The 21,905-nt window shown below is 37.8% G+C and overlaps 1 protein-coding gene across 1 annotated transcript in view; it reads left to right on the top strand.

The window, feature by feature from the left end:
* Positions 1 to 16,516: 16,516 nt before the first annotated feature.
* LOC124155709 (5-hydroxytryptamine receptor 1-like) overlaps positions 16,517 to 21,905 on the top strand; it is a 114,280-nt gene continuing 108,891 nt past the window's right edge. Inside the window, exons 1-2 of the mRNA XM_046529754.1 lie at positions 16,517 to 16,905; positions 18,680 to 19,756. Coding sequence (XP_046385710.1) covers positions 19,431 to 19,756 — 326 coding nt within the window. The 5' untranslated portion in view covers positions 16,517 to 16,905; positions 18,680 to 19,430. The remainder of the gene's footprint in view (positions 16,906 to 18,679; positions 19,757 to 21,905) is intronic.

Below are 21,905 nucleotides of genomic sequence, written 5' to 3'. Positions count from 1 at the left end.
ACGAAACCGGTCGTATTGAACAAATCGTGTGAAAAAGAACCATGACTTTTTATTTTTCAAAATAATATCCATTCATCCACCCACTGAACCAATAAATCAAATAATGAATCAGGGACTTTCAAATAGTGATTTTTAAATAATTTTATCTACTCTTAAGTTATTAAAAAGATGACTTTCAACAAAAAAGACTTAACTCCCCCGGCAGCACACCGAAAGAGTATCCCTATCTTCAACAGCTATACGAGCCTTCCCCTTAGCAGATAGAGGCAGGCCCTTCCAACAAGTATTGGCATGTGAGTGGCGTGTCCCTCTCGGAATTCCTTCTCCCAATTCTTTTCCTCCATCGATTTGCTTTCTTCTCCTGTTTCCAGCACGATAGCTCTGCCATGTCAGGAAAAGAGCCATCAACAGTCCACTCTCTGCCTTGATTCCAACCGAACACCCTCGCTCCCAACCACGAACGAAAGTGGCTGTAGGGTCGGACCTTATATTCTCTTCCGACGAGTGAAGCACCAACTCTCCCCAGAAACATTTGTTCCGAGAGTAGCTGGGTGGGTGGAAAAAATGAAGAACCCATGGTAGTTCTCGGGTGGGCGTTTTGGGCATCGACTTGTTTTTTTCGGAGCCTGAAAATAATACATATCCCTTTTTGTTACCATTGACTGAAACCGTGGGCTATCATACCATACATTCGGAGACAAACCAAGGAAAGCAATCTTTTCTGGGAATAAAGAGACAAAATTTTTCCGATACCGGGAAAACATCATTAACTCAGTGAATCCATTCACTAGTAAGCACCATAACCTACTAGGTCCGGGCGTATTGTATACAATACATCGACGTTTGAATTTTATACCGCTTTGCTAAGTGAGATATCATTACTAGTTCAGTGCTTCCCGACAGATGACAGCATCATATAGAGTCATGTTTCACAGAAATCACTCATGTTGTTTGTTTACACATAATTAACTAGAAAAGATAAATTTCAGACCAGAAATAACCGGTATAAACGTCCCGAGACTGAGGAGGATATTTGCTTAGTACATTCATAAAATATACTGATTGCAGTGAGCATAAAATAAGCCTATGCTACAAATAATGCTTTCAAGGAAGCCTTATGGGCGTCTGTCCGATTAAAACAACCGCAATTCTCATCAGTGTTTCTAAATCAAGAGATCAAAAAGAATTTCAAATTTTTTTTCAAACCCGCGCGGAAACCAAAGAAAAGTTAAAATATAAAAATAAGATTGATAATGGAGTAGAATGAGAGAAATCAGGTGGGTGGAAAACGGAAGAACCCATGGTAGTTCTCAGGTGGGAGTCAAGCCAATTTTAGGCATCGAATCGTTTCTTTTTCAGAGCCAGAAAATAATAAATATCCCTTTTTGTTAACGTTGAATGAAACCGTGGGCTTTCACATCATATATTTGGAGACAAAGCAAGGAAAACAAGCTTATGTAGAAATGAAGTAACAAAATATTTCCAATAGTAGGAAAACATCAATGACCCGGTGAGTTCATTCCCTTGCAGGCATTTTATTTGTGAATATATTCATAAACTATACAGATAACATAGCGCATAAAATATGTCAAAGTTTAAAAAACGCTTTCAAGGAAAGCTTTTTTGGCGTCTGTCCAATTACGAGTAAATGACCGCATTCCTCACCAGTAATTGTAAAGCAAAGACATCAACAAGAATTTTCTACCAATAGAAGTGGCAAATAATGGGCAGTTAATAAGAAGTGGAAATGCACGACATGACCTGTCAGGAATGACATGATGGAAATAGGAAATTGCACAACCTCTGATGACCCGTGCAATTCACTCTGTAATTAAGCCTAAAAAAAAGCGCAGAAACTACAGTTAAATCCGAACCCCAGTTATGTCACACGTAGGCGTTTAATAAGTGTCAGCTAATACCGGAATCTAATAGTACAAAAATAAATTAAAATGGAGAATTTTCAATCAAATACAAAAACGGAACGGCAAACAAAAATGGGCGGCCTGTTTTCACTACATGACCGGAAAAAATCACTCTTTACAGGGAATTCTTCAGATGCTTTGCATAATTTTGTCTACATTATTTCTATCGTTATTTTCGCATTTCCACGCCTCCATTTTTTTATTATTAAACTGTTTGACCACTCATTCCAGAATAGTTATAAAATTCGCATAAATACTGAGGCCAACGGTTTTCCGTCATATCACCATGATGGAAATTTAATTGTAGTTGTAGTTATTGTCATTGTAGTTATGTTACTTGTAGTTAGTTGGTAAGTTAGTTGTAGTTATGTTAATACGCAATTAAATAAAGTAAGACGTATGGTGTACGTAGAAAAGAAAATTTATTAGATCAATTCATTGATAAACAGAGCAGTGCCATTCCAATATGTCTACGCTTCCATTGCTAATCCCGAAATAATTTTCGGCCACAATCTTTGCGCACCTTTCCCATCCCATCTATGGGGTGTTGAAAACGACGAAATTTTCCCCGAGTCAAATGCAAACGAGCATGCATTGCGGAACGAAGCAATTCTAATAAATTGGCTCGCCCAAAAAAAAAAAAAAGAGAAAAGAAATCCTATCTCCGAAGCGCTCCTGGGAGTCGTTCGAATTTCCCGAAAGGAAAGGAGGTCAACGTCATTAGAGCAAGAAGGTCGGGTAGATAGGGATTGATCAGGGAAGGAAAGGTAAAATGCTGTTAAAGGATTCAGCTTCAACGTAAAAGGGTGGAAAAGAGATGGGATGAAAAAATAGCAAGAAGTAACGGTAGAAATACCCACGAAATGAATTTTTCGGAGGGATCAAATACTCAGAGAGAAATAGTTCGCTAGGTGTACATGGAAGGAGCAACGGATGATAACTACGACCGTGGCCCCTAAATTTAAGAAGATAATAAATACAGATAACATTTATACGAAGTGAAAGGGCCACTTATTTTCTTAGACAAGACAAGAAGAGACCAGCGGAGTAATTTGAAAACTGTCGCAACTACTACAAACGAATATTTATTGAACAGTCAAAACTTCTCGGAACACTGGCAGTAAGGGTGCACGCAATTTCATTTGAGAAAAGCAATACTTATGCTAAATATATTAGCTAAAATACAAAAGACACAGACTATAAACTTGTCACTATAAACTCATATCGAAGCAATACCCTTCAAAAGTACGTTATAATAGGTAGGCAAAAGTTTGACATGTTAAAATTGACTTGCTTGAACTGTAATGTTGAAAACGGTAATTTATTTATTTTGGAAATTAATATACAAATAAAACGACTCAATTACTAAGACTAAGCACACATATCTACAGATCATTGCTTATAAAACAGAGAAAAAATGTGTATCTCGTGCAAAATTGAGTGAAAATTCACTTGAAAGGAAAGTTTACGGTGAGCTAGAGAAATTATTTGGTTTATAAACAACCAGTCCAAGGCCTTCTTTGCTCTGAGAAAGCCTCAACATACTTTCCTCTCGTTGAACCTCATTTTAATTATAGCATGCCACATATTCCACCAATATGATCATCCTGATTCTCATTTACCGCCATGATATTACCCCGATAGTTGATCTTCGTTAAATTATCCCGATTAGTAGATCTGTCTCACGTTTTGATGCAGTTATTAGCCCATAATCCAGGATGATATATTCACTTACCTTTTCCAGCCATTACACGATTCTCGCAGTTCTTAATACCTAGTTTTCATTTGCCTTCACCAATTGACCCGAAAAAGGCATTACGGACTGTAAATGTCATAACGGAAAGTATGAAAAAGAAATAGCTTCAATACAAGAGGATTCAGAGATCTTGTTTCGAATCCAGGTCATTACGCACGACTATTATTGTTCGACTTTTTCTTATTTTAATGAAACTGCGGCAGAGTCAGCAGGAGTTCACTGCTGGCTAGATCCAGGCTGCCTGTTAAAATAAAGCTAACATGACAGTACGATATTATTAACGAGAAATATTTTACCCAATACTTTCCTCACCAGGCCAATATCTATGGACTGGAATAAATTCAGCCAAAATTCTGAGATTTCATTGCATTTCTATATCAATAAATATTTGGGCCTATATTTATTTAGCTAGTCATTAAATTAACAATCAAATGATCCAATTTCAAATGAATGCTACTGGCAGTAATAACTTTTCCCGGGTACTGACAGCTCGAAAATATAACGATCCCATTCTAAAAATTCAGACTCATTGTGCGAAAGTATCTAAAGAACATGGAGCTACAGATGGGAAACTTTGCGAGACACCATATAAATGAGATAGTTTTGAATTAAAATGCGTGGCGGACAACACCAAGCCCGTATAAGAATAGCAATCATGTTGTGGCGTTGGACAAAAATTCGGAGTAGTCTGTTGAGTGTACTGTGGCTTACAGATTTAATATGATTCAATATAATTTATCGGCACTGTGAAGAATGCGGAGAAACATATTTTAATAGAATCGTTCAATCAGCAAGTCATGATGTGATTTAATTTATGAGATAATTTGCACCTTCTATCATCCCATTTCAGCTGTTATTTGCTGCAATTTTTCATAAAGAATCCACAGTTAATTCATACTCGAAAGACGCATAAATATTCAAGCTATATCACTATTTCGGATCACGTGGGTAATGCGATCCAAATAAAATTCATCTCATCGCGTGAATTACCCCTAAAAATAGGTCAAAGAAACAGAGATCCGTACTCATCGTATAGATGGTAGTTTTAATACCATTGGATCCCAATGTACGTTCCTTTTGGGCCAAAATTTCTTCCCATTGAAGAGTTAAATTTTTCTCGTTGTATCTAATTTTTTAATCTCACCAGGAAAAAGGTAAAGCATCGCTGCGCTCTGAAATATTCCATCAAAATCTGCATTTCTCTTCGAATTGAAACAAATTTACAGGACATATTTGATTTTAAGCAAAAACGTTTTGGCCAAATATCTTCAGAAATTAAACATCCATGAAGATGAATTTCTATGACTTTAATATGTTATTCCTAATATTCGCATATTCATTTTATTTCTTAGAATAAAATGAATTATTTCATTTTCAAAAAATACATTATACGTTCGGATGATTTTTACGTTTGAAAATTGAAACACGTCGCCCATGTTGTTAAGGTAAATTGGTTTGTTCGAAATAAGGAGAGCTCATATACCTATCATCGAAGCGACGTGCCCTTGAAAACTTGATCCATCATGTTATCTATGAATTCACAAACGCAATGTTTCAACTCAGAATTTTAATTTGAATGGACAACCACTGGCACAAATTATTTCGATAAATACTTTGATTAATCTAAGTTTTATTAATGCTCTTTTTACTTTCCACGTTATGGTATCCGGTCAACATTTAAGTAGGTAACTGATAATTGCGTACTGGATGATTTCTAAAATATTCTTGCAATTGTCCCCAGTTTACTGCAGAGGGGAAAGAAATAGCGTCAAATTTTTCAAAACCTGACATGTTTCAGGATCGTATACTCTCACGGACGCAAATGAAAAATATTACACAATAATATTTAGGTACGACCATACGGACAGTTCACTGATGGTAGCAATGGTGATAAAGATCTATGAAGGTTCTTTCACGTATTCTTCTTCTCATTTCACGTTTCCTCTCTCCGCATCGTTTCGAACAACTGCTTAGTGACCAAAGGGATATCCAGCGTGAGAAACAAGTTCGCAATATAATTTGCACCGCTAACACCACCGCCCTGTCATGCAAATGATGCTTTATGGTGACGCAGGAAAGTTGCCATAATGATTATTGTGAGGCCGCGGGGAACGCTAGCGCGGTGTATTGGGCAAGGGCATGGAGACAGATGGCCGACACCCAGGCAATAATGAGAGGGAACGGACAGCGGCTTCGCTTTACGACAATCATGGGAAGTTGACCGCAAGGGTGGTTCTCGGTAACAAAAGCCAATCGCAAAAGACCTGAAGTTTCCTTTTTTTAAGGCAATTTCTCAACGCTTTATAGCGCCGCGCTCAAATGAGGGGAAAAGTGTATCATCCCAACGATCTCCAATGAAATTTTTATGTCCCTAGAAAAAAAATCCATGAGAAAAAAATGCCCAATCCGCAACAAATAACACATGCGCATTTATAAAATTTCTTCGTTGAGTCCTGAATGGGTACTTTCAATACTCACAGCACCAATTTAGCACTGACCAGAGAGATTAGAAACCCAATTTATAGATAGTATGGATCGAAGCGTCATAAAAGGTACCACAGCAATAAAAAATAGTAAACAAGGAAATTAATAACTCTCTTCCGAAAAATTACGTAAAGTTTTTAAAATGTACGACCTTCTGCAAGCCGCTTAACTGGATAATTCCTTAATTTTAAAGATAAAAACGTATAGTGTTCCTTATAATAATAAAAATCGGCTCCGAAATCACATGTGGGATACAATTACATTGTTATCATTCATAGAACCTTTAAATAAATATAAATAACATGCATAAATGTAAGAATACAATGCACACTTTTTCTTGATATCTGCATCAATAATAAGAGCAATGACGAAAGTAAAAGAATAAAGAAAAACCGAAAGTTGGAAGTTCAAAGCCGTCTCCCTTCTAGGCTTCCGCGCTACCTCATTTAAAAACCTGAAATTGCTCTTTGATGTTACTTTGTTACACCTTGGGAAGAACGTTTGAATGTTGAAGAAACTCTTCCGGGCCCCAGACGAATTAGCGCTTAATCTCATTAGGCTGGAATCCCAAGAGAGTTTTATCATTATTATTCACCGTAAACCCTTATATCATTCATCAAATCGTTTGAATATTTCACCTATACCTACATCAACATACTACCCCGCATTAAGCCTAAGAAGACGTGGGAATCCAGCCGTTTACTTAAAAAAAAATCAAACGCTTAAACAGGTGACAAGTTAACCGTATCACTCAAATAACGAATCTACGATTGAAGATTTTCCCTGAAGCTCCCTCGCATATGGCCAAAAAGATTTCGGATTTTCTTCCAGTAAATCATCTAGTACTTTCACAGAGATTTCTTGACTTTTGAGCGTTGAGCCGCGTAACATTCTTTTGTTTCATTTCCTTCGATTTTTCACCTAACGTAACGAACTTGTTTATTCCTAGTCTATTTGAACAAGCTGTACAGCTTTCTGTTTCCTAAGATCCCTCCTAACACCTTTGTAGTACCAGCGAGGTTCTTAGCTATCAGGTCAGTTTATGCGGAATATATTCGTTGATTCCTTTCCGTAGAATTTCTAATAAGTATTTCCATCATAGACCATTTCCAGTTTTCTAATTGGCTCCTTTGTCTAGCTCTTACTCTACAATACTTGACCTGCCGGCAATGCCACGACATCAATCACGTAGATATACCGCCACCACCTTTCGCAACCAGCCCAAGTCTTCAGAATTCAGGGTACTTCATGGAGCAAGGCCGACTCTGTATGGTGAAGCCAGGTGTAGGCCGAATTATTAAGGGTTCGCGCCTTCCTCGAGCCCCGCTTCCTTAGTAAATCCCACCCATAGGCCACAAGCCAGCATTAGATACGTTGCCTCATCTCCCAATGTGGCCCTTCATCAGCAATACCTCCATAAACGACGTCGTCCGACAACAAATCCCACCTTACCGACGAGCCCCGCAGGCATTCCTCGATTATTAAATTCCGTCATCTGTCCCAATTAAGGGGCTCATCCAACTGTCAGAGGATGGCATATTTAGAACCCAACGGCGCTTATTCGCTAAACCACGACCTCCGAGATGGAGACAAAATTAATTTAGGCTCCACTTTCACACAAGTCGAGAGCCTTTTTATCAGTATTTGCTGCGATCAGATGGAGCCCTTAAAGTATGAAATTCACGGCCCCACAAGAGGCCATCGATGGTATTTGTATAAATAATGACTGGAAAAACTGCATAATATTTAAAATATGAATACAGAAAACTCGAATCAACCATAGCGTTATCTGCTAATTATGAGCACTGAGAAGAAGTTTCCATACACCGAAAATAATTGTAAAAGATTGTCTAATTTTTTTAAATTTTATCATCTACTAATGCAGTATGAAGATACGTATGTTCTTTATGCATTAATATCAATAATTATTGAATCATGCTCTAATTTAGTATAGTAATTAGTATAGTAAATTTATTAGTTAGCCACACGTACAGGTAAGCAGTTACGGGTAAGGTACGGAGGTAATAGTTTATTTTATTAATATGCGTTTTAACTGGAAGATTAATCATTTTCCTAATGATATCTGAGGCAACCGCTCATAAATGGTATAAAGATCCCATGAAAATAGAGGCACGATAATGGAACCCCGGTAGAGGTAAAACCTACAATTGGATGAGATTACGATTACACGAAGTTTATGTGTTATGAAATATGTAATTAGTTTTAATTGTAAACTCATATTTCATACTACAAATTGTTTCAACTGTGTCTGTAACTGTCCAACTACTGATAGAGAGAATGAAATGAAATACTTGGGAGTAATTTTGGACAGTAATCTACGCTGGGATAAGCATTTACTTACTGTAAACGAATGCCTTAGTAGCGCCTTGTCCAAATTTTACTACGTAAGAAACAAATGTCCACTTCCAGTTAAAAAAAACATTTATCATGCTCTCCTTGATTCCAGAATCTCTTATGATATAATCTGCTGGGGCAGTGCATACATGAATACATCTAAGCGTTTGATCGTTATGCAAAAGAAATAATTCGGATGATACTGCCCAAAAATTCTTATGTACAGTCATTTCAATTGTTTGTGGCGCTAAAATTGTCACCACTAAGGCATTTCTATTTATTCAACGTCCTAAAATTGTTTTATGCCAGGAGTGGAAACATGCCGAGTGGATGTGATAAATATAATAATAATTTACGGAGTGAGTCACTCGTAGCAACAAAAAGGCCAAGGTGAACATTATATAAACGTTGTTTTCTCTATACATAGGGCCAAAGTTATTTCATTTACTGCCCACTAAAATTTAAAAAGTCAAATCCTCAAATAAAATGTGAAAAGTTGCCAAAGACTAGCTTTTCTCACGATAAATAATTGAATTTTTATTTTAACGTTATTTCCTTAAAACGCTCGTGTATTGTTTGGTGCATTATTATTTTCTTTTATAGGCATTCATTTTTGTTTTCTGATGGTGGCTCAATTCTGGTCCTATGACCTTGGAAACCACCTATAGCTCCTCTTTGTTAACTTTGTTATTCAGCTCTAAAATCAAAATGTATGAGCAAATAAAATTATTATTATTATTATTAATTTTATAATATTAATAATTATTATAAATTTAATTATTATTATTATTGCTACTATACTTAATTTTATTATTATAACTATTATTAATTTTTTTAATTAAAAATAACACCATTGTAATGATCCTCATAAATAATAGGCAACCAATATAATTAACGCGGCCAAAAAATAAGTAGAAAAAACAGTGTCCACATAAATGTAACCTAAAGCTGCTATCTTTCCTACACTCGACTATTTCTAATCACTTGCACGGTCCAACCCGAGCTAAAATTTCCGTGAAGCTATAATATTCTCACATACACGTACGAAATTTAACTTTAAGTACCAAAATGGCAATTTCCAGGTTGCAAAGCCCTGATGGGAACTATATGAATGGGGTGGCGCACCCTAACAGGAAATCCTCCTGCAAAATTTCTCTCCCCATCTTTCTAATGGGATTAAGTAGGCAAAGAGTAAAATTAGCCGCGCACATTCGCTGCAGAGGAAGCGGCTTCATTACTTCACCCTCATATGCTTCCTTTTCCAAAGTCTAATTTTCAGAAGCTTATATAGAAATCTATGAAGCCGAATTGTCTTAAGACATGCCTTTAAATACAAATTAATTCAATCTTTTACGATGGAAGGATTAATTTTCTGAATACTGGGGTCTAGTTCTCCTCATCTGAAAATTCTCATTCATTTTTCACTAATATTGTCACTTAACGGAACTTTCACAAATTTTTGAAGCTAATATCTAAAAGCAGGCATATATATTGTTACGGTTTTAGTGTCATGAGGAAGCAATATAAAGGAAAAAAACGCAGAGGTTTAAAAAATAAGAAAAGATAGACCGGTTAAAATGAGGATTAATTCGAGATCCGTTTACTGATGTAACCTCCAAACGATATGATTTGATGCTATGGGTGTAGCACGGTAATAACGCAAGGAAAAAGGCTCTGGGGCCACAAAGGTAGAGAGGGTAAAATTAATTAAAGTATACTTTAATAGATATGTAAGACCAACGGTGACGAGAACATAGCCACCTAACTAAACTTTAGTTCATTTATCATTCCTTAGTAACTAAACAGCCTTACTCATCACCTGTCGGATCCTGCAATGAAGAAAATAATTTCAAATGCTAAATCATAATGAAAATATTAATTAATGGTAGCGGGCACTGGTGCTTCCATTCGCAAGAGATTCATCAAGAAAAGACGAGGAAGGCTAGATTCATACCTGCAATGTTATTCGTACTAAACTAAAAATGAACTCTGTGGCCTCAATATGTAAAACGCTGAGGAGCTCGTTTAAGCCTGCACTTCATAGCCAACCTATCTCACCAAGCTCAATCCTGGAGAAAGGACTCTCGGTTAGTTCCAGCTGTATCAGCTAAAAATCGAAAACCTTGGTCTTGCTTCACATAAATTCACTGCGAACCCCTAGTAAAATTCAACAGTTGGGGGAGCAATTCTACCAAAATCTCAAGCAATGCACAGTTCGAATGTCATTTTTTACATTGGATTGGATTTCGTGCTACATTACTGGTCACTCAAACTCGTGTCAACAGTGCTGATATTTCAAGATTACTTCGCATGATGAAGCTCCATCCATGCTTAGGTTAGGTTTACAATAAGACAGACAATATGTTGGTTGTAACAGAAGAAGAGTGGTAAAGATATTCGCTAGCTCTACATTATAATAGAAGAGATGGAAGACTTGGGGGAATAAACACCTCAGGGAGGCATTCATATACTCGCAAAACCCCTCCAAACCACTAAAATAGGAGTGGAAATGCCAATTGCTAATAAGGTTTCTTTTATGAATTTCGAATATCTGATAGCCTCCAACGAAGCCATAATAAAGGGGGAAAATCGAAAGCGGTACCAAGGCGTCATCATAAAAATTATTTCTCCCTATAATGTACCAAAAAGGAACTTTTCACTAACGCGGGAACAGAAAGGAAGGACGACTACAAAGCATAAACATTTGCAAGTACTGCAATGAAGAGACAGGAGCCATCTGCAAATTACCTAGGTCCAAAGGTAAGGTAATATGTAAATCCAATGATGATAGAATTTACGGTACACATCAGACTATGGTATGGTATGGCAAAAGGGAATTTCGGTCAGTATTCTGAGAAGGTATATTATACACCTATGCAAAAAATATTTTTAATTTTGACGTGTAGTGCCAATCACTTCGTCACCAATCATTGTCTTCTTAGTTCTACTCGATCAAATATTTCAATCGTTAATTTACAGCTGTTTTCTTTTTGGTCTGACTCACATAAGATATCAATGCTGTTTTTCCAAAACCTTCTATTCACTCAGTCAATACTTCAATCCGTAAGTTGATTTTGATTACGTTAGAGTAGAGCTAACCCTCAGGGGCGTAGCTAGGAGGGATTTACGAGGCGTTACTAACACTGGGGGGTCTGAAGGAGTGGAATACCCGCCATGGTAAGCGGGTGCTGCGGGGGCCCTCCCCTAGAAATTTTTTTAGATAAATGGCTCAAAATGGTGAGTTTTACGGCTTCAAGAGGGATATTTTATTAATCCTTACACTATTCTTAAAGTAATATTAATCCAATTAATGTGAAATGGATTAGAATTAAAAATTTCTCTGGGTGGTTTTATCCCCCCCCTCGCTACACCATTGCTCACCCTAGTCTTATTCACAGATGAGTGAATATCACGCATTCAGGCAAGTTCCTTCACTGACTACCTCGCACTTTCAAGATACTGTGAGTGGAACGTCCGCACGCTCCACTCGAGATGACCGTCAACACTTCCCTATTCTCGAAACCAATATCGGGAGAAGTCACCGGAAAGTCGAGTGGCATGGAGATGGATCTCAGGGGAAGACTCAACCGATCCCAGCGGGAACAGACATTACTAGTGGAAAGACAAGCTGGCCTCAGAAGTTAGACACAAAACTTCAGAGACAGCAGCGGCTGCGAAGGTTCCCTTTCACCAGGTGGCCGTCTTTGCCTTGCAGGTAGTTGGTATATGTGAGTGTAAGAAGCTATGAGTTAATTTGGGACGAAGAATGTTAAACGGTAAAATCAAGAAACATTAAAATTGATCCCAGACTTTCTAAGTCAGTAGCTAACAAGAAAAATGTTCCTAAATATTTCACGTTCCTTAGTTCACTCTAACTATCGTATCAGAGGTGAAATAAATAATTTATTCCACCTCTTAAAATTATTATTTTATCTAATGAAAATGCTTTATTATTTACGTCGAATTTCTTTACCCAATTAATATCAATGTATACATGAATATGAAACCGAAATTTTCAAAAGAAGGCGCCGGGAAAGTGAAAGAGATACAATTCCGGCATAAAATGGGACAACATGATGAATTGATTATCAAATTAAATGCGTGAGGTGGGGTAGCAGGAAAATTCCGAATCGTCGCGTCATTTCAGCTTTGACCCTCAATTAACTACATTATTGCAATATGTGTCATTTCTATTTATATTCATGTAGAAAAAAGGATCATTAAAGCCCGAGCCGCTAAAATTGGAATAAAGATGTAACTAAAAAAATAAAATAAAGATATAAATAATATATGACACCAATATTTGACAATTTTCCGCAAATTAGTCATTGATATACATCGATAAAAACATGAAATACATGTATGGCAGCTCTTTCTGTGACAAGCAGAAGAATTTTTCCATTTTTAAATGGACGGTCCTCTTTATTAGGATGTAATTTTTTAAAATGTGTTTTTCATATGGAGCTACCTCGTCGACCGAGTCATTTCAACTCCAATTTATGGGCGAATAAAATCTCCTCCAAGATATGACGACTATTTTTAACACGGTACGTTATTTCACACTAAAAAAAATCTCTTCTAAAGGAAAACGAAAAAGGACTCACAATGGTATAAACTCCGTAGGGAAAATGCTACTCTTCCCACTCTTAACCTCTTCTCGACGCTATTATACAAATCTTTTTCCTTGTTTAACCTTTTCCAAATAGAGTTCAATTCCAATTAACGTGGGCTTCTCCTCCACATTAACAGAGACATGTAAATGCGAAATATCAAATACAATGCTGCCTCGCTTTGACTTCGATAGGTAAACCCCACGGTAATACTTTATTTTAGGGTCTTCGAGAAATTTTCTCCCACGAAATACCCTGGGTATTTTTAATAGATTTTAATTAATTGAAAAAATACCAAAACATAATTTCAATTAATTTGTCTGATACAATTTATATTCATAAAATGCATCAGGTCTAGTGAAAAAATCTATTTCCATTTCATACAATATATTATTGTAAAAGCCGCTGCTTTAAATGCACGCATGAATAATAGCAGAAAACATATCATGCCTTAGTAACGTGAAGATTGAGTCATTTTTACAAGATAAATGGCTGATTGATCACTGCCCGAACGTTTTATATGCCAGGGTAAACTTTGAATTAAAAGTTACGCATGAAAAATAACGAATAAATACCGGATAATGGGACGCCTTCTCCAGCATGACGACGAAAGTCCAAAAGCGCGCTAACTAGTTTACTCTGTGTCCGTGGAGTGTGCCAACCAGATGTTCACATGAAGCCAAATCAAACGTCCTGTCGCGCTTCCGACCACAGGCCAGCAACCCACCCGTCGCGTCGTGAGAGATCTCGGGCCAGAAGTTTTCCTTGCCTCGTAAACGAAGGCGAGACCGGTTTAATAATTGCTCCAGCTTTATCCACATTACCCTCCATTAGTTAACAAGTTATTTAATTATAAGGGTAGCAAAAAACCTTCATCCGCAGAGATCTGAAAAAAATTAATAAATCGGTTAATAAATAATCTAATAAATTGGTTAAAAAAATTAGAGTTCAAATTCCCTACTAGATATAAACATGGTAATTAAGCATTTGAAATGCAGAATATTCCAATAACCATTATGAATTTTAGAATGAAGTAAATGATAAACACATTTTCACAGCCCATTTTGGTTAATTTCCGAAAACTTTACTTGACGGAATCAATTGAATACTTGAGCATAAACACATTAGAAGCTTCTTCTTGACCAAAAAGAATAAATTAGAAGTAAATAATATTTATTAAAGATGACTGCTGTATAAATATAATAAACACAAACATGTAAGTTGAAACTGCTTACTACAAATATATTCCAAATGCATTGTCGCCATCTAAATTTGTATTTAACAGGGCAAAGACTTTTTGGCATGCAAGTCGTTAAGCAAAGGAAGAAAAGTAAACTACAGTGTACGGCTCTTAGTGCTTTGATGCGAGACGAGTTTAGCAGGATATAGGATAAAAATGTAGTTGTATAAAATAGAGGTTTACTTAAGTAAACAAACTAAAAATACATTTTCGAAAGTATTATATATCATGCAATTTTACGAATTCATATTTTTGAGATGAATGAGAAGAATAATGGAAGAGCTAATTCAATTTATAAAAATTTTTAATTTATCTTTAGTCTTCAGAAAAACTCTTCGCGTACGAAAAACAAATTCTCATCTATTTTTACGCAGGTCAAAGAGCTACATTCTAGATGAGTCAATTTCCTAGTAATTTATAAAAACTCTAGCATGATGGTCCTCACAATAGATTCTTCCTATCCACAAACCCCTCTTAATCTGCTAAGGTAATTCCTGGCATCCTCACTGCTGCGTCCGCTTTCCTTTCCTTTCGGTGTTGTTCAAATCGTTGAATCACTCCGCCTGTTCAGTTAGGTCCATCTACTTTCAAAATAATTTTTATCACAGTAATTCCAGGTTAATTTGCCACTCAAGCAGAATTACTGACACAATTCCGCAAAAGCCTCAATTCTATTTCATATGATAAATATTTTCCTAATAGTGACAATAAGTGAGTAAGTGTGTGGAGTAGTTGCGACTCCTTGGAATAATAATGTGGTGGTTTCCCCGAGATTCTACAACACAGTACTATAACCATTAAAGTATATGTTACCATGCCCGTAGTGAAATGTATGTCGCTTTACCGACCAAGATGGTGAAATACCTGGGACTTACGATAACCTCGAACCTCACGTGGGGAACACATATAAAGAATATTTGCGGCATAGCCCTGAAGAAATTAGGATTCGTCAAGCGTATTGTGGGAAGATTTTCGGATGAGAAAGTAAAAGGAAGGTGCTATTTCGCTCTCGTCCGACCGCACCTTGAATATGCAGCGAGCGTATGGGATCCGGCGCAGAAAGACTTAATCCGCGAACTGAATAAAGTACAAAGGAAGGCTGCGCGTTTCGTCAAAAACGGCTACGGGCGTACAGACAGTGTTACCCAGATGTTAAGCGAATTAGGCTGGGAGCCATTGGAGACTCGGAGGCTGCGCGCTAGGCTTAGATTGTTTGAACAATTGCGAATGGATATCTTTAAGAGCGACACAGAGAACATAATATTAGAGCCACACTATATTTCTAGGTCCGATAGAAGTGATAAATTAAGAGAGATGTTTTGCCGAACGGATAGATATGGGAATTCGTTTTTCCCCCGAACCATAAAGGACTTAAATAAACGCTAGTCCTAACCTCGTTAGAGCACTTCATTTTTTTTTTGCTGTAAACGGCTGGTGTCCTAACACCCCCTGCCACACGCCTTTCAGGCGGCTAGAGGGGTATTATGTAGATGTAGATGGTATCCACCTTCACACATATGAAGAAGAGCTGCTGCAGTCTCCCACGGGTGATGTGAGGAATAATTGTTGGCGGGTTTCCGTCGGCAAGTCACGGCATATTCACAGGCTTAATGTATCTTTTAGATGGCCTACCTTAATCAAATATAGACCAATAACCCGTCAGAACGCCCTTGCTATTTTTCCCCGACTATCAATTCGAACAGTGAACTCGCAGTTATATCGCAGTTAACCTCTGTATCTAGAGGTTATCATCCGCAACCCGGTGGACGCACTCGGTGGATTTAAGCTCAGCCGCGAGAATTGTGACAGTGATAGAATAAAAACCTATGATGCAAACTTCCCTCCCAGTAATCCATCACAGTGACAAGCCCTCATAAGCGCCCCAAAATGTTCCAAAAACAGTATTTTCATGTCAACCGCTCCTTCCAAGAAGCCTACTTGCCATTTACCGTGATCCGCTCAACAGGAGACACTCCTCTACACTCACCCCATCGCACCATCGACAACAGACGCATCCTCCACCTCCCACTTACCCACCCCTACTACCCCTCCCTCCTCGAATTTCCCCTCCCGCACCCCTCCCCACCCACGCCCTCCTCACTTGACTCGGCCCGACGCGTGGCCCCACACAGTCGGATGCGGAGTCGCCCCGAGAGGGACTCGGCGGTAGTATAGTCAAGCAGGTCGGCGAATTCCGAAATCCGCGTCAAGGAGCACTCCGCGTTGGAAAAATCAGAAGTGCACCGATTGAGATGGCCAGATGAGACGGAGGAGGAGGGACCGTTGTGGAGTAGAGGGGTTGACGGCGAAAGTGAATCACCGCGATCGCGACTCTGAAGACAGGCCGAGTGTCGTCGAGGCCAGATAGCGGCGAAGGGACCTGTGGCAGAATAGCGCGTGGGGCGACATTATTTCCTACGAGTGAACTTTCCTCTTCCGCAATCTTGAAAATTTTCAAGGCTCAGAACATCGCAGAATATAACCCAGAAAAGCCTTCGGAAGTCGCTATGCATTGGATTCCGCGTCTCAATAGATACGGTAAGTTATTGCTTCTCATAAAACCGGCTGCATGAACGATACATATTTACGGTATTAGATAAGGGTATGAGACTCATAAGCCATGAAAACCACCAAAAATGGGTTGTATGGACGTTCCATTGGTTTATGAGTGCCATAAACCGCCATACAAATTGTCTGGCCGATTTCACCGGGTAGAGTAAGTTATGAGTTCCATAACTTTATGAGACTGATAGCTTAACTCGAAACTTGATGCTTTTAGGTGGTGAAAGGGCTCCACATTAGGAATGAACTCACTTTGATACTTCCACAATTTATTAATTCGTAGTAATTTTTAAATAAATTGTGGAAGTAACGAAGTATCTTTCATTGTTAAGACTGATAGCCATCGAATTGATATCGGAAGCTCCTTGCAACTGGCCATTAATTTATTTGTTGTTTTCATTATGAAAGCCTGTAAAGGTAGGTTCACATGAAGCATTTTAGAAGTTTCCTTGGCCTATCTCTCTCCTACAGTAAGCTTTCCTTCTCGATTCACAAAAAAGAGCATTCCCTCTCATTAAACCCACATAACCTATTCCTTTCGACCCCCTTTTCCGCCAACCTTAAATTCTACATTCTAGCAGTTTTCCCGATCCCATCCATGCGAAATACTACTCACTTCATCCAACTCTTCTATCTTCTTCGAATATCCTCTCCGAGTGTCTTCCCCTCATCCACCGCGAATGGCATTTCTCGTTTCTTTTTCTCTCCGTCCACTTCACTGCCTCCATTCTCATCCATGCCCGAATCTTAAGCGCCTCCACTACTTTCTCGATTTACATCTTCAGTTTCCACGCTTTCGCCCCGCAAAGCGCACCGCTTCACTCACACTTCATCGCAGACTTCACTTCCCTTTCCTTCGTACTTACTCATAAAGATCCCCTCATCAGCTCTTTCCGATTGTCAAACGCCACTTTTGCAAACGCTGTATTAATTTTTTTAAAAATAAGCATTTAATTTAGGAAAAAATTAATAACTTATAGTCCTATAGTTCTACGACTAACTAGCTTATAGATGCAGAACTTTTATAACTCTATGAGCATAATTGCAAGAACATTTTATAAATATTAATCAATTCAGCAGTCAGTCGTATGCTCCGTGATATATTGCCGAAAAACTATGAAAATAATTATTGCCATCAAATAGTTAAAAAGACAAGAAACAAATATAAACTTAAACAGTATTTTCAGCAGTTAAAATTACGGTTATAAAAACAACTTCCTCCATCTTAAACATATATTTCAATGTAATAGTCTTCTTTACGTTTACGAAAGGGTCATGATAACTGTATTAAATTATTTACGGCAAACAGTGAAAATATTTTGCGAAACATTTTCTATTCAAATATTTTAAATTCAATTTGTTCCGATTTTGCTAATATTTATATTTTATGGATACTCAAATAATTACTTGAAATTTTCAAGTTCCAAAAAATGTTTTTAAACCCGATTAACCATGATAAACACGGCGTGACATGAGACATAAAAATTTTCGAAAACGATAAAATCAGGAATTTTGAATTAAATATAACAAAACTCATTGCTCTGGCGTGATATTAAATAAATTTTTATACATTAACAAATAAAACAAATTTCATAGTTCTGCACAAACACTGAATACAAAATAAATGCATACAAATAACGAAAAATATCGTCATTAGAATTTTTTGAACTCTCAAACCTTTATCCACATACCAGTCCCTTACGTTTTGCTGCCATGAATTATTTATATTCTTCTCTTTCATTTCCGACAGGTAAAAATGTGAAACGTGTGACTTTGGCCGGAGGACGTGAGGAGTTTAGAAAGGAACGACTGAAATCATTGTATGTGCGCCGCCTGAGCGACAAGTGGACAGGGGAGGAGACAGTGACATAAGGTTTGGGGAAGAGAGAGAGAGAAGGGAACAGTAACATTGTTGCGAGGGTCGACTATGGTCACTATGTTGCCTAGTAACACGGAGTTTAGTAGTGATTAACTTCTATAAACTTGAATATATGCGTTGGTGACATAAATACGCATGTAGAGAAGGAAATCTTCAAATTTATAAAAGCGCACAAACATGAGCCCTCTGCAATCATCCTGCCAAAAAAATACACTGATTACAATGACAGCTATAATGAGTGCACCGAGGGTTTTGAATAGCCAAAAATGAAATTAGTAAATGAACACTCCCGTTAAATGAATGTGAAGGGGTAAAGTATAATTATATTCGGTGACCGAAAAAGTAACGTTTGTATGATGAGACAATAAATTCTCCATAAAATTGTACCATATAGCGATACAAAGATATAGAACGCACATCCCATTTGCTACGTAAGTTTTGATAAGGTCTCCTCAGTGACTAGATAAAAACATAAACGATTACGAGTGAGGAAGTACGTACTATGATATTAGCGACTATTCCTGGTGCTCTTATAGAAGTATACCTTTGACCGTGACATATCGCTCCGAGGTGACCTTGACCTCGTGTCGTGCCGTCCTTCTGAACTGAGCTCTAATCGACCATGGAGGGTGGCGTGCATTGGACGCAGCCCGAGATGGAGGCGATCCCCCGCAAGTGGCTCGAAGTGGTGGTGCACTTTCTGTCCGGCTTCCGCAACGACACGGTGGACTTCGGCCGGCCGCACCTCAGGCCCTCCGTGGAGGGCGTCTACCCGCTCTTCGTGGTGCTTTACGCCGCACTCGTCCTCGCCGGCACCTCGGCCAACGTAGCCCTGCTCGCTGCCGTCCTCTCGCCGGGCGCCGCACTCCCCGGCACTGCGGCCGCCAGGAGCCGAAGACGCAGCCACCCCGAGCCACCGAGGACGGTGTCCGGGGTCCATACGACAAGGTGAGCTCCTAATTGTCGTCACTCCTATCGCAAGAGCCATATGATGACCAATGCAAATATGAAATACCGATATGGCCCTCATATTGATGTAGAAAACATGTTCTTCGCCGGGCTGACAGCGTCATTACTTAGCCTATTTCTGTATTTTTTCCCGAAAAACATCATACATTGACGCAAAAGTTTAAGGAGGTGAGCCAATAATAATCCATTCAGCAATATTGTTTTTCATCAAAAACTCATTAATTATTTTGCGGAAGCTAATCAATGAAATCCCCAACTAAATTGTTTTTTTTTTCAAAAATTTTCTTTCCCCATCAACTTCTTGACAAAACAATGTTTCCGTGTAAAAATAATCAATCAAAAATTTTTATTCCACTAAAGTCATCGAAATGTTTCAATAAATTGTTCTAATATTAGAGATTTACAGCTATAATGACTCAAGACGATTAGAAAAAATTAAGGTTACTGCAGTAGATAAATTTTATATTTCGCACCGTGTAAATTTTATTTCACAGAAGAATATAGCGTTTAAATATGGTCCTAAAATAAATAACAACAAGGGAAGTGTAACTCGAGTATAATTACAGTATACATAGATATATGTTAATTTTTTACCTCAGTCTTGATATCGATTTATAACAGGCATAAATCTTATCCCCATCACTTATGATGTTAGTGGGCTATTTTAAATCTTGTTAGACTAAAAAAAGTCTAAATTTGCATTTGGGAGCCGCTTAACGCATCGTCGTATTTGTAAATATCATCATCAAAGTAATTAACGGGAATAACAAGTGAGTAATAATTACGAATAATCAAATTTTTTCACGATTACATATAAATAATTTCTTTATCCGATTGAAAATTTCCGAAGACATGGGAAAATGGGATTCCAATATTGAACAGAGTCCCGGCAAAACCGTTCGCATTTATGACTCGATGGTGTAATAGGGCGAGGCTTAGTCCATTCCCTTGCAAATCAAATTTAAAAATGAGATGAAATCAAAACACATTCACAGTGACAAGGTAACTCCAGTCGGCAGACCATGGCGATACCTTATGATAGAAGCACAACGCCCGCTGCGCGAAAGTGCTATCCTGAGTATAGGCAACTCACACATATATAAGGTGATGAGGCATTGCATACGCTGAAGGAAATCGATATTCCGTATCGGCCATTTGCCTAAGATTATTATGTGAAAAAAGCCACATTTTGGCAATGAGGCGTAAAGGTGGCACTGAATACTGGAAATCAGACATAAACCCATTAAAGAACTTAAACCTAACGTTGTTGGATCGTTAAGTGTAAGTTAGATAGCGTTAAGTTAGCGTAACGTTAGCGGTTAAAGCATATAGCTTGTGTCGTAGAACAATATATCAATGTTATTCTACATATTTCAAATAACAGCCGTGTCTTAACCAAGTTTTAACCATATCAGATGCAAGAATTTGTTACGTATGTGCCGAGAGTTTGCCATTAACAACTAAATGATATTTTCTACAACACCAAAGTTGATATTTAATTAAGGAAGAAAACAAATATTCACATTACATTTTTTATGTTTGAGTTAAGAATCACCATGGCCTCTGTTTATTCAGTACGGCGATACGTAGTAAATTAAAGAAACAAATTATAGAAAACCAATTGGATCAAGAAAATCAAGAAAAAATATATGATAAATGCAATGCTAGAATGAAACGGAATCGGTAAGAGGAAGCTGCAGAGATTTTCTTTGCTTAATTATATATTCCTTACTTACTTCTAAGGAAGTTCCCATAATGTCACTACCAGATCTCGCTCAAGCTAGGTGATAGAAATGGATATCCATGAGGTGTAGCTTTTGTTTCAACCGCCAACGCCCAATATTTTTCGAGATATTAGCGACGGAAAGTACTAGGAAAACGCTTAAGAAACCCACAGAACAGCAGTATGCGTTAATGCTCTTCATTCAAGCAACGGAGTATAAGGTTCTACTGCTGGGATGATGAGTGCATACATATAGGCGCTTTTCTTGTACTTTCCGTCGCTAATATCTCGATGAGTATTGAACATTTGTGGCTGAAACCATGGATATTCATTTACTAATACCTAGCAAAATTGGAACTACATCTGGATGTGACACTTCAGGGACTTTCCTTGTTATACCAAATG

This window comes from Ischnura elegans, chromosome 3, assembly GCF_921293095.1.
Source record: "Ischnura elegans chromosome 3, ioIscEleg1.1, whole genome shotgun sequence".
Classification (NCBI taxonomy): Eukaryota; Metazoa; Arthropoda; class Insecta; order Odonata; family Coenagrionidae; genus Ischnura; species Ischnura elegans.
The sequence above is the reverse complement of the archived record's forward strand: the minus strand, read 5'-3'. Positions and strand labels throughout refer to the sequence as shown.